At 48.8% G+C, this 13,700-nt stretch overlaps 1 protein-coding gene across 2 annotated transcripts in view; it reads left to right on the top strand.

Moving 5' to 3' along the window:
• Positions 1 to 13,700, top strand: part of CRMP1 (collapsin response mediator protein 1) — a 79,043-nt gene that overhangs the window by 47,898 nt on the left and 17,445 nt on the right. For both annotated transcript variants that reach the window (XM_044226233.1, XM_044226234.1), the window contains exons 5-8: positions 5,430 to 5,491; positions 7,565 to 7,645; positions 12,190 to 12,258; positions 13,346 to 13,466. In XM_044226233.1, coding sequence (XP_044082168.1) covers positions 5,430 to 5,491; positions 7,565 to 7,645; positions 12,190 to 12,258; positions 13,346 to 13,466 — 333 coding nt within the window. The remainder of the gene's footprint in view (positions 1 to 5,429; positions 5,492 to 7,564; positions 7,646 to 12,189; positions 12,259 to 13,345; positions 13,467 to 13,700) is intronic.

The raw sequence follows: 13,700 nt of genomic DNA, 5'->3' as shown, positions 1-13,700 counted from the left end.
AGGACCACCACAACAAACACTCCCATTTGAAAAGAGAGAAAGCAAGTGATGCACGGTCAAAACCCCATTGAAATTCTGGAATCCAGCTGGACACATATTGCCGGGCTGACCCTGGAGGGTCTAGAATATTCCTTCGTCAGGGCCAGTCTTTCTCCCTGGGAGTGGTTCCCAAATTAAGGATTTGGCAAACACCAGTCTGTGGGCCAGATATGGCCCGTGGCCTGTTTCTTATGCAGCTCATCAACCAAGAGTGTTTTTACATTCTTAAGGGTTTTTCAAAACAAAACAATCAAAACAAAATAAAAGCAATGACCAGAAAACAAAGAATATGTGACAGAGACTACATATGCCCCACACAATCTACAAGATTTACTCTCTGGCCCTTTGCAGAAAAGCTTCCTGTCCCTGGCCCTAGACCATTGTTTGCATAGCTCAGGCACTACCCTGGGGATCCTTGGCTTGACTGTTGGAAACATAGTTCAGTTTCCATAAAAATGGTCCTTGTTTGCAGCCAAGTACCTTTCTCTGCCTTTTTCCTACACACGGAAAGTTGGTGGCCAGGGGTCCTTTTCTTTTTGAACAGGCTCAGTCTCTTTTGGTCAAAGAGGGTATAGTTTTCTTAAAAACACTGGGTTTTCAATGGATCGCATTATACTTCACTCCACCAGACAAATCTTTTTCTGAGACAAGCTTCTCTCTACCTTAGACGACTGTCGGTGATGATGTGTGGTGATGCCTTCAAGATTCTTGGAAGTCCTTTTGTCTGGCCGAGGAAGTTTACTGGGCACCACCTAGGGTTTTTAGGAGTTCCAGGCACACCTTTAATGTAATCTTTACTGAGGTCCTTTTTTCCTTTGAGAGCTGTTTGTGTGTTGGCAAGAATAGAGATGAGAAGCAGTCTTGTGTGTCTACTCAATTCCACTTGCAAACTGAACCATTCCTTGTCTCTCCGGTCCTATTGGATGCCTGTCTTCTGGGGTTTCATCATACTCTGATTAACCCCTTAAACATTCTTCACAGAAGTCATTTCAGGCAGATTCGCAAATTCTCTGGGTACATCATCACAAAGTGGCAATTTTTTCCTCTTGTGTTGCTGCTGCCTATTATATGTGGCCCATTCCCCACTAACAGTGTGTTGGCTATTTTTCCCAGCTTGTGGCTTTCAGTCTCCTTGGGACTGTTCTGACCTCCACCTACTACCCAGCCCCAAGGTCAATGACACATGTGTTAGATTTTGGCCACTGCGGCGCCTGACTTCTAGGCAAGGATTTCTGTATCAGTTAGCCTTTGTTTTATAACAAACCACTCCAAAACCCAGGGGCTGAAAACAGCCACTGGTAAAACCACAATGAGAGACCACTTAGAAGGGCTGTTATAAAAAACAAAACAAAACTGAAAGTACCAAGTATTGAGAGGATTTGGGGAGATGGGACCCCTGGGGCACCGTTGGTGGGAATCCACACTGGTGCAGCTACTCTGGGAAACGGCATGCAGGGGCCTCAGAAAATTAAACATAGAAGTACCCTATGATCTAGGAACTCTGCTTCTGGGTATTTATCCAGTAGACTTGAAGGCAGGGATTTAGAGATATTTGTATACCTGTATTCATAGTAGCATTAGGCACAAGAGGCAAAAGCTGGAAACAACTCAAATGACCATCGATGGGTGAATGGATAACCAATGTACATCTCCATGGCCTGTCCTCCAGCAGGCTCTCCTGAGCCCCTTCATGTGGGTCTCCAAGGTGAGCGTGAAGCCCTGAGGCATGGCTTGGAGCCAGCATGGCACTACTTCGGCCTCATGACTTGGGCTAGTGCAGGTCTCCAGACCAGCCCGCATTCAAGGAGCAGGGAAACAGACTCGGCCTCTTGGGAGAGAAAGAGTCACCGTGAAGCTTTTTTGAAACTTTAAAAAAATTTACCAGCCAGTTTAATTTCTTCCTGGCGCCCATCGCTGCGGGGAATTACCTTGCTTACTTATCTGCCTATGGCTTGTTCCCAGTAGAAGCTAGACAGGCATCTTCCTTCCTTGTTCACAGCTCTATGTGTCATTTCTAGAATGGTGCTTGTAAGGTTTTATAGACGAGATAAATACGACACCAGGCGTAGTGGGTGCAAGGCAAGGTTTTTTAAAGGCACTCTCTGGTGAAGTTTCAGGGCTCAGGAGAAGGGGAGCCAAGAAAGGTGCACCGGGAGGAGGTGGGCACCCTCCAGTTTCCAGGACTCTGGAAAGCAGAGTGGGGGAAGTTGCGCTGGGAGGGAATTGGGTTCTTTTATCTGTCTTCTGCATAGGTATCAGGTTACCTATGGAGATGTGACCTGGGCATACATCCTTCTGGTGGGAGAGTGAAGGGTTAAGGAGGTTGGGTAGGCTGGAAGAGGGCTTCGAGACCCCGTGGTGGTCATTTCTATTGTTCCTCCTGCACTCCCGGAGTCAACCGACCCAATAGCGCTCATGCATAGGAAACACTCAGTAAATATCTGATGAGCGCAAAAATAAATATTCCATGGAAAAGGGCTGCTGGGGTCCAGTAAGTTTGGGAAATGCTCTCTCTCTATTCTGTTCTTGACTATTCTTAACGCAGGTGATCATGTGAAAATCTGTGAGAAGCCCTGCAGTAGAGAAACCGGATTACTGTAGATGCATCCATTCTTCTTCACCAGTCTAGAGATCAGCCTCCCCGGGTTTGACTGCAAACAATAGAATCTCCCCAGAGCTTGGCTTAAGTTTAATGAAACAGATTTGCCTCAGTGATAATGACATGTATTTAAGGATCCCACACCAGGGAGTCTTGCCCTGCGCTTTCCTCTGTGAGCCAGCTCTGCTCTCCCCTAACCCTTGACCCGTGTTCTCTGCTTCTATACCCACCATGCTGGAAGGCAGCAAGCAGCCCACTCTCTGTCTGGGTGTACTTTTCCGTTTCAGAGACCAGCCAAGTGTTTGGGGGTGTTAAATGGGCCTTGTCCCTCCTCCCGGCCCAGCTCAGCATCTGCCGGGTGCCCAGCCCTGCCCTAGTATCTCTGGTCTGGGGTCACATGGTATGGACAGGGCTGCTTCCAAGGTTACGGGGTGGATCGAGTAGGAGGGGTTTCTGAGAACTGGCAGGTATCATGAATGGGTTCACATTGGGTAAGCTCTCAACACCGTCTTTGAGAACTGGTATTCCATGCTACCTCCTTGGAGAAAAGCTAGGATGATGGCATGTGTGAATTTGGGAGGTTTGGGGGAATTCCAGGGCTCACCGAGTTTCCAAGGCCCTGTTGCTAGGAGTGGCGTGATCAGGCCAAATACACGGGAACATTTACTACCTCCTGATATGCATTGCTTAACTGATTTTTTAAGCAGGTCCAAATTGGTATGAAGGAAGGACTCATTTTGACTCCCACTCAGTAGCACTGGGCAACATATTTTGAACTGTGGTATAGTACTGAGGTTTTATTTTGAATTACTTTAATTACAAATAAGACCAAATCTCTTTATCTTTATTAGCTGCTTTTTTTTTTTTTTTAATTGTCTCAAAGTACTTTTTACCTTTGGGGTTTTTGGCTTCTTCACTTTTATTTTAATATTTTTAACATAAAGCTGAAACAGAAAAACCACGCAGATTAAAAAAATGTGGCTTTATGAATTATGATGAGGCTATGCTGCTCGGGCAAGAAATAGGACTTTGCCAGATGCCGCCCAGTGGAATCTCCAGGGGCCCCATGTCAGTCACAACACCCTCCTTCCCCCAAAAGTCACCACTGTTGTTTTCTAAATAAGAGGGTCTTTTTTAAAACCTCTGTTAAATTTGTTGCGGATATAGATATATTTACGGTGTTGGCTGTTTGCTTTTTGTTTTGAGGTTTTAAGAGTTTACAGAAGGTTTCCACTGATAACAATTCAAATCTGTCGTGATTTTTTGAGATGGCTTTCAATGTGAGATGACTTGACCCTGTCCACTCGCGTGCAAGATGACGTTTTAGGATGTATCATTAAATTTACTATGTTTGCTAGTGCATTATTTCTGATTTTATTTGTGTCATTTATTTCTAATTTCTGGGGAATTTTCATTTTCTTTTTCTTTTCTTAGATTTCTTATCATGAAAAAATAATTCTTATGGTGGAAGCTAACTAGGTTAATATTTGCTTCCCCTCGCCTTAAGGAAATAATGACGCAGTCAAAGCTATAAAGCCATGAGCTTATGTCTCACTTTAGTTTTAGTTTTACCTGTTTACTCACTGAGCATTGATCTGTGTCTCTGCACAGACTGAGTTTTTCTTTCAGATTTTAAAAAAGATGATCTTTATAAGGAATACAGTATCAATTAGTTGTCTATGACTTCTATTTAAGTCTACTTGATTAATTAGAAACTGATATTTTAATGTTAATTTCTGTATCTAATTTTTTTCCTTAAATTTTTTTTTTTAATGATTTGGACAGGGAATTGTTGTTGCCGGGGCTCTCTGCACAAGAAAAGATCTTTGGTTTGTCTTCACCATTATTTTAGTATAAAAGAATTCTCAATCCCATTTAATACTTTTACCCTGAATGCATATTCTTACCCAGACGTTTCTGGATTCCGTGACAAACATTAAATGCACAGCACATATTACGTGTGTGCCAACTGACGTAGTACAGAAGACGTGGTCCCTGTCCTCATGCACCTGCCAGGTGTGTTAGGGAGGAGTCTCCCACGTCCCCTGCTCCCTGCTGGCCTGTCCACACAGCACATGAAGTCCTGTTATTTCAACCTTCTAGAATCCCCCACCCCAACCCCTGCAGCTCCCGCCCTGGCTCACAGCCTCGGCAACACCTGTCCCCTTGACCTTCAGCATCCTCTTCCCAGCTGCATGTCGCTCTGCTGCCCTGCGGACCCACCCTCAACACTGCTTGCAGGACAGTCTTTCTGAGACAAGAAAGTCGAATCGTGTCACACCTTGCTTTAAAAACACATGCCCTGGCAGGTAGTGGTGATGCTTGCACAGTATTTTGAATGTAGTGAATATCACAGAATTGTGCACCTGAAAATGGCTGTGATGGCGAATGTTGTTGTATGTATTTTATCATAACGGAGCATTGAGCCGTAGGACGCTTCTAGTACCTTCACATTCTATGTCTTTTCACCCCCCTTACTGTTCACACCCATGAACACCAGCCTCTCTGTCCGAATAGTTCTCCCTCCTCCTCTCCCTCTGTCTCTTCCCCCTCCTCCCCTTCCTCTCCTTCTGATTCAGCCGTGTGCCTTCCCTGGAAGCCTCCTTTGACCGCCCTCTCTGCACACCCAGGCTGGGTTCGGTGCTCCCTCTGTGAGGCCCGGTGACACCCTTCTGTCCTCGCAGTTACCACTCTGTCTTGTGATCATGGATTTACCAGAAAGGAACGTTTCTTGTTTCTTAAATGCATTCTTCTGTTTCCTTTTTTTTTTTTTTTTTTTATCTTGGAACAGGTGTCAATTCCTTCCAAGTCTACATGGCGTATAAGGATCTCTACCAAATGTCTGATAGCCAGGTGGGTCCACCTGCACACCCTCTCCTGGGAGAAAGAGGCCACGCTGATGGGCAAGGGAGCTGTCAGAATGGGCAGGCGAGAGGTCTGGGTGCAGGTCTGGGTTCTGACACGACCTTGCTATGTGACTTGTGTCGGTTCCCTTCCCCACGCTGGGCCTGCATCCCTGTCCGGCTACTTGAGTGGGGTCGAGAGGGGGATCCCTTTGCATGGCGGTTCCCAAATCCACCTCATCCTTAGCGTCATCTAAAAAACTTATTTAAAAAAAGACAGACTCGTAGGGGCCCCTGGGTGGCTCAGTTGGTTAAGAGTCCAACTCTTGGTTTTAGCTCAGGTCATGATCTCGTGGCTGTGGGAACGAGCCCCATAGGGGGCTCTGTGTTCAGTGGGGAGTCTATTTAAGATTCCCTCTCCCTTCCCCTCTCACTCACTCTCTGTCTCTCTCTCTCTCTCAAATAAATAAATTAAATCTTAAAAAAAAAAAAAAGACAGGTCTTAGATCCCATCACAGATGTTCAGGGCAGGGCTCAGGAAAATGTACTTTTCTAAAAGTTCAGCAGTTCATTCTGGAGATCTAGTAAGCTCGGGCACCATGTCATTAGCTCTGACCCAGAGGGGAGCCCTGGCTCTCTCTCTCCAGCCAGTCGAGGCTGAGGTCCCTCCCTCCCTCCCTCCCTCCCTGAATTTTCTCACCTGTGCAGTGTGGCCGTCTCTGGGCGGGCTGGCTTCCCACACTGTCACGTGGGGGAGAGGAGCTCGAGAGGGTGGTGCTCTCGTGATGCATGCAGGGTGTTGAGGTCATTGTCTCGTGGGCACCTGGCCTTCTTACACCACTGGGACTCCGGGCTTGTCGTATGAGCATTGCCCTGACCTCTGGTTAAAACAGTGAGGCAGTGTGGCAGTGTGGTGGCAAAGGGCATAGATCCTGTAGCCAGAGTTTTGGGCTGCAGCCCTGGCCTTGCTGTGCATCCCGAGGCAGCTTTCCCAACCTCTTTGTGCTTTAGAGTCGTAAGACTCCCTGCCTCCTAGAGGTCATCAGGGGATTGAATGAGTTTCTGAATATATGACTCTAGGACAGTGCCTGGCACACACAGCGGCGCTGAGAAGCTATGATTCCTCATGACCGTGCAGTTGGACAGGAAGCAGAACGCATCTAGTTCTCACCTTTCAAAATAAACACTTGGAGTTACAGAGAATAACTTACCCCAAGGCACCCTGGAGGACTTTGATGTGTCATTGAAAGGCTAAAATCGGTTCAGTTTTGTGAAAAAGTAGCATGTGTCTGTCTGGCATAACGTGTTTCATTCTAACCACCAAAGCTCGGAGGGCAGATGGAGTTCAGCCATAGGGGTCCTTGAAGGTGCTTCCTGCCCCCAAGTACCACCCCTCCTGGCCCACCTGCCATCTGCATCTAGAAGCATACGTTTCGGGGTGGGGTGCTGTCTTGCGTGCATGCAGAATAAAGTTAAAATTCGAGAGGCCCTGGAGAAGGAATGTGGCAGCTCTGGTCCTCATAGCGGGCATGTATCTGAGCGCAGATCCCCTGCAGGTTGGAGCAGGGCGGGGGATGGGGCAGGGCCTCTGCTGGCCAAGTAAGCAGATGCCTGGCAGGGTGTGTGTTACCTGTTACCTGAGTTGTTGTAGAACTTGGCCCACAGCCCAGGCTGAGCACACCTAGGCCCACAAGTTCTGTAGACCTGAAACCAGGGTCTGAGCGTGGCTGTCCCCAGCAGCAGCTGCGGCCACCTGAGTGGGACGGAACCACGTCGAAGGCAAGGAGGCACCATAGGCACTGGGACTGAGGGCATTTCTTGCGGTGCTGTGGCTTCGCTCAGTTCTGCCCTTCCCCCAGCCTGCTGCTCTGGGATCCGGAGGGTGTCAGGGTCAAGGGGAGACCCTTTCCAAGGCTTAACTTGTTGAGCAACACATTACATGGGTATGAACAGAGCAGCTGCGTTGCCTCCACAGGGGTGGGAGGGTGACTCTGTGAGCAGAAGAGCCCTCTTTGCAAATGCTTGGGTTCTGACATTTTTATCTCCCCTCCTCCTCTCCCCCGCCTGGTTGCTTCTCCCTCAGCTCTATGAAGCCTTCACCTTCCTGAAGGGACTGGGCGCTGTGATCCTGGTCCACGCAGAAAATGGAGACTTGATAGCTCAGGTGAGTTGTGTGGCTGTCCACGGTTGCTGCTCCTGTCCGCATCCCAGCGCTGTCATGGTATGATCAGAGCGGTGGAGACGTTGGTGAGCAAGGTGGCTAGGCAGTGAAGAGTCAGGCCGAGAGCTGGATGGTGGCTCAGATGCTCCAGGTATGGGTGACGGACACACCGTCTGCAGAAGGCTCTCTGCATAGTGGGGATGGCAGAACTGCCCTGTGAACCTCACGGCCTTGCATGAGGAACAAGTAAGGATCGGCTGGAGGGGCTCTGCAAACTTGGGGCGTGCCAGAGATGAGGTGCATGGGAGCTAGCATCACTCATCATCTTGCAGGACTTGGGAGGAGTGTAATGGCGGGTCCCCTGCCACCACCCAGCCCGTTGATCACAGGCACCTGCCTCACGAGGATTAAATGATATCATGTATGTGAAGTCCAGTGTCCGACACACAGTAGGCCGTAGCCATGCAAAATTTTGGATGGGGAGAGACATGAATGCATTTTGACCTTTCTGGCTGTAGGATGGAGAATTTGATAAGAGAAGAGTTGAAGCAAGTGACCAGCTAGGTTCTCCTCCTTCAATTCTCAGCAGAAATGAAGACGGGAGATAGAGCAGAGGAAAGGAGCACAGTCCACGGGTCTCGTTGGTTGACCAGATGGAGAAGAGGAGGAAGAGGTCAGGGGCATGGGTTGAGCAAGATCGTGCATACCGGAAAACATTTGGGCACATCTAATGAATGTAGTTAATACGAGGCGTGATATGAAGGAGTTTATATATAGTGACGGTCACCACTACATCACAGATATGACACAGATATCCCCAATTTATAGGTAGAGAAATGGGGCTCAGATGTGCATAGCTTGCTCGATTATGTGGGGCACAGACCGGGATGATACGGCAGTTCTGAGCACAGCGGGTCTACGCCACGATCGTTAAGTGTGTGAGCTCTGATGCTCGCTGGGAACATCGGCTCCTGGCTTCTTAGTTGAGATTACACAAGGGTGTGGACCCCAGGAATTGAGGATCACTGGAGGCCCTCTCAGAGAATATCTCCCAGTCTGTCCTCTGATCCCCAGTGATTGGGATCCCGCTCACACGCAGAACACATCCATCCCTGTCCAGGGTCCTCCAAATTCCCATTACAGCACCACAGTCTGGAAGTGTCTAAGTCAGATCCATGTGTAGATGAGGCTCTTTGGGGATAGTTCCTATAGTCTTCAGGTCCCTGGAGCCAAAGAGGCAAGTTATCCACCTCCCCCAATGTACACTCGACATACAGCATACAATGGTGGGGGGGGGACATTCCTTTTCAAGAGGGAAAATGGTAGGCTTCAGGAGCGGGTCCATAACTGTTCTGAAATGCAGTTGGCCACTTGCTGGCCGTTCCTTGATTAGGTCCCGGAGGCTAAGAGTAGTTCTGCATGACTCTTGGCTTCCCCTTCTGGGCTCTTGGTTCATCCCCCTACTTCCCGTCATCCATCCTATCTGTGAAAGGTAGTGCATTCTTGCCACAGAGCCTGCTCCCTGCCTGGTACAGCTGGGAGGTACAACTGCTTCCTTTCATACCATTCAGCCCAGGCTGCCTGGGTTTTGCTAAAGTGACTCTCCCAGCCTTTGTTGGCTTCCTGTGACTCCCTCCATGGTTCATGCCATCAGACAAAAGACACCCATGAGTTTCTTCCTGATAAGCCTACTCTTGCCCTTCTCATACCCTGAGCTCTCTAGAGGCCCTCTTGTTGGAGGGGCTCTGGGGTGCACCATCAGTCTCCTTAAAGGGCTTTTTTTGTGACCAATTCACCCCAAAGTCCCCAGGTTCCATCTTTCCAGATCTTCACCAACATTGTGGGGCCATACCCCACTTTTGTCTCTGGAGTATTGTCTGCTGCTTATGTCCTGGATTTTACATTTGCTCAGAAGACATTTCTTTTAGATTTTTAAGAAGATTTAGTTATTTGAGAGAGAGAGAGAGAGCATGGCAGGGGGATGGGAGGGGCAGAGGGAGAGAGAGAATCTCAAGCAAATTCCATGCTCAGCGCCAAGCCCAACCCAGAGGTCGACCCCAGGACCCTGAGATCATGACCTGAGCTGGTCAAGAGTCAGACTCTCTAACCAACTGAGCCACTCAGGTGCCCCCAGAAGACATTTCTTGATTGCACTATCTTTTGCTCTTTGGAGAAGCAGAGAATTTTCAAGGCAATCACTCCCTGGTTCCTTTTTTTTTCTTTTCTTTTCTTTCTTTCTTTCTTTCTTTCTTTCTTTCTTTCTTTCTTTCTTTCTTTCTTTCTTTCTTTCTTTCTTTCTTTCTTTCTAAGACTCCAATGCAGGCTTCAGCTTCCAATAATGTCCTCATTCCCTTTCAAGTTCTCCCTGCCAAGGTGCTCAAGGTCCATCTTTCTACCGACGGTCCCGTCCATTCCAGGTCACTTCGCTCTTTCTCTAGTCGTGCCCCCCTTGCACTGTCTGGTCCCAGAACCATCCCCACAGCCTCAGGTGTTTTCATGGTAACACCCTCCTTCAGGCCACCACCATCTACATTAGTTCTCTGTGGCTGCCTCACTGCGGGTCCCGAAACTTTGCATGTGAAAGCAATAACTGTTTATTATCTCAGGTCCCGTCCCACGGGCCCGGAGCCCAGGTGTGGCTCAGTGGGTTCTGTTGCAGGCTGCAGTGAAGCAGTCAGGCAGGGTCATGGCCATCCTCAAGGCCACACTGGGGCGAGACGTTTAGCTGCAGCCTAGTGCTTGTTCTTGGAATTTAGTTCTTTGCAAGCTCAGACGGATGCCCTCTGTTCTTGGCTGGCTCTTCCCCGAAGGCCGGCTTGGTTCCTTGCCCTGAGGGCAACACCAGCAGGGGTGCTGGGATGAGGGGTGAGCAGATGGAAGAGCAAGGGGGGAGGGTGAACAAGGTGGAGGTCACAGTCCTTTGTGACGTCATCTCAGCAGGGACAACCAGAGACACGGACATCTCTCTTGTCCATGTTCTGTTCATTAGAAGCAAGGTGCTAGGTCCAGCAACCTAGGGGTTACACAGGGCATGGAGCTATGAAGTGGGCCTGTTGGGGGCATCTCAGTGAACTTCCTCCACACACACCTAGTTTTGCCCTTAATAAAAATGCAACAATATGATACATGTTCTTTTTTGTCTGGCTTCTCTTGCTCCAAACAGGGTCTGTGAGATTCCTCCCTGTCTTCCACGAAACAACAAATTTTTTTAATTTTAATGTATTTTTTTTAATTTATTTTGAAATTTTAATGTATTCTTTCACTGATGGATACTGGGGTGGTTTCAAATTTGGGGACTGTTGTGTATCAAGCTGGTGTGAACACTCTCGTTCCGCCTTTTGTTAAACCTGGGTTCGCGTTTCTGTTAGCGTCTACCTGTATACTCAGCTTCGTTCGTAACTGCTAAACCTCTTTCTAGAGCAAACAAGCCCCACACACCCACGAGTGAGATGTGCAGCCAGGCGCCCCCAGCACCTCGAGGAGGGGAGTGTGGTCTTAGCTTTCCATGCTGCCCACATAGGATTTAGTTCCAATAAATGTCCAATAAGTGTCGCCCTTTGCTCCTCTGCTTCCCAGGTTCCCAGATTTTGTCTTCATTGTCTGCTCTGCATTCTCGTGGCTTTTGGGTACCTTTTCTGTCCCTTCTGTGGGGTTGCAAAGGGGGAGTGAAAAGAATGCACGGGCTCAGACCACCATTTCTATCCTGTTTCAGTATTCCTGTGATCTGTGCTTTCCTCCATGAGAGCATCTTGTGTCCTTCTGCCTTCCTCTCTCCTTCGCTTCCTGTCTTCTTCACTACAGAAATAGCAAGGGACGGTTAAACAGTCTGGCACACTGATCTCTCATGTCATAAGTCATTGTGTAAATAGTGTACAGAAATGCTCTGTAAGCACTGTCTTTGGTAGCTCAGATTATCCCATTGTTTACTGAAATCTACCCCGGCTATGAGATCTTGACGTTTCCGGTTTACATTCTTACAATAAAGCTGAAGCTTAATAACCTGAGATGCGGTTGAAATTATGGTGTTTTGTTTTGTTTTTTTCCCATGGCTGATCGGGCTGGGGACCCATGGCGGGGATGTGCCCAAGAATGCTACAGAAACCACGCAAGTGACAATTAGCAGCACAGCTGACATCTGGCCAATATAAAAAGCATCTTTTTTTTTTTTTTGAGAAATTTTTAAATTTTTTTTTGTCAAGGAAAGCTTGAAGCAAATGTGTTTGAATCTGGGGCATTACCACAGGGAGTCATTTCTAGGCTCTGTGGCGAGCTGGAGTACACGCTTCCTGCTAGAATGGCCAACACTGGGAAGAGGAATGATGAGAACCCCCTGCCAGTGAGTGAGCTTGGCCGCACCCCCGGTCCCCCGTGGTCGTCTTGCTGGCTCCCTCACTGACTCCATGCAGAAGCTCTAAGACACAGGTGCTCTTGTCCCAGAGCTGGGATAAGCTCTAAGACTCAGCTGCCTGTCTGCTAACGGGGCCTGGAGGACTGGCCTCTCCCAGCTGACGTTCTACAGTTGCTGACTCAGTGCTCCTGTCTTGCAGGAACAGAAGCGGATCTTGGAAATGGGCATCACAGGTCCCGAGGGCCATGCTCTGAGCAGACCCGAGGAGGTAATGGGGCCTCCCCTGGGGTGTGACTCTGACAACACTGAAGGCCCGCCCTGATGCTGTTCCAGTTGGAACAGCGAACAGAGCCCCCCATCTCCATCCCCATTCCCCTAATGGGAGCATCCCAGCACACCTGGCTTCCTGTGGGGCCTGGGGGATAATGGGGGAAGCCAGGGGAAGACCTTGCTTATCCCTGAGCCCAGAAGCTCCACACCAAGGCCCATGAAAAGTTCAGCATCATAACTGGATAGAAAGATCCTTGCTGAGGACTTTGTGTATTTGGTGATAGAAAAATGGAGCTGCATATTCAAGAGCTAGAACCGACAGAACAGCTTCTCCTGCACATTGCCCACTGTGTTCTAGTCTGTTCCAGTCACTTGAGCATGGATGTGTGTGTGTGTGTGTGTGTGTGTGTGCGCGTGTGTCTGCCATGGGCCTGGCCTTGTGCTGGGCACTGGGGCCACAACACATGGTAGATAGACTTTTTAAGTTGATCTAGCACAGTGGTCTGCACGTGAGCTCCATGGCCCATGAGCGGTGTTCCTGGTCCCTGGTGAGATCAGGACAGACCTGAGGACTGTGTTGACATACCCCTTATAGCACCGTGGGACTCAGTGTCCATCTCAAACATTAGGACCACGTCTGGAGCATCAGCAGACTGGAAATTAAAAACAAAGCAGTACAAAACATATCTGGTCCTATTGTTTGCGCAGCACTGGTCTAGAGGGGACACACGGGAATGTCTGTCGGACACGTGCGTTCACTTATGGCAGGTGTTTTATAAGTAACGGACCATTTTATGGGCCTTTCGAGGCTCTATCCTGCCTGGTCTGTCCCCTCCTCACAGAACATGCAGCATGCTTCCAAGCAAGCAGATGAACAAAATTCTGCCTTCCAATCCTTGAACCAAATACACGTGGACTCCTTTATTCCTTTCTTTTTAGAAATCTGTTACTTTTCTGCCTTGAAGCAGTAGATTTGCCTCTGGCTGCACTTAATTAAGGAAAACAGAAGGGCTCTGATTCAGGGAGAGCAGAGGCGCGCCCCCCAGCCCCTCCCTCCCGTGACCCGCATATTGCTGTGTCCCCAGCTAGAGGCTGAGGCTGTGTTTCGGGCCATCACCATCGCTGGTCGCATCAACTGTCCGGTGTACATCACGAAGGTGATGAGCAAAAGTGCGGCGGACATCATCACCCTGGCCAGGAAGAAAGGTATGCAGTCCAGCGCCCCGGCCTCCTGTGGGCCTTAAGGAGGGGGCTTGTCCAGCAGGTCAAGTTACTGATAGGGCCACTGCCCAGGGCAGAGACACCCTGTCAGTTTCCAGCAGCCTGAGCCCTTATAGGTAAATTATCCCACTTTGTAGGATCGGATGAGACCCTGTATTATATTTTTATTTTAATTTGTTTACTTGCTGAGAGAGAGAGAATCATATGCTCTATCTCATG

Source organism: Neovison vison, chromosome 11 (genome assembly GCF_020171115.1).
Source record: "Neovison vison isolate M4711 chromosome 11, ASM_NN_V1, whole genome shotgun sequence".
NCBI classification, from domain to species: domain Eukaryota; kingdom Metazoa; phylum Chordata; class Mammalia; order Carnivora; family Mustelidae; genus Neogale; species Neogale vison.
The sequence above is the reverse complement of the archived record's forward strand: the minus strand, read 5'-3'. Positions and strand labels throughout refer to the sequence as shown.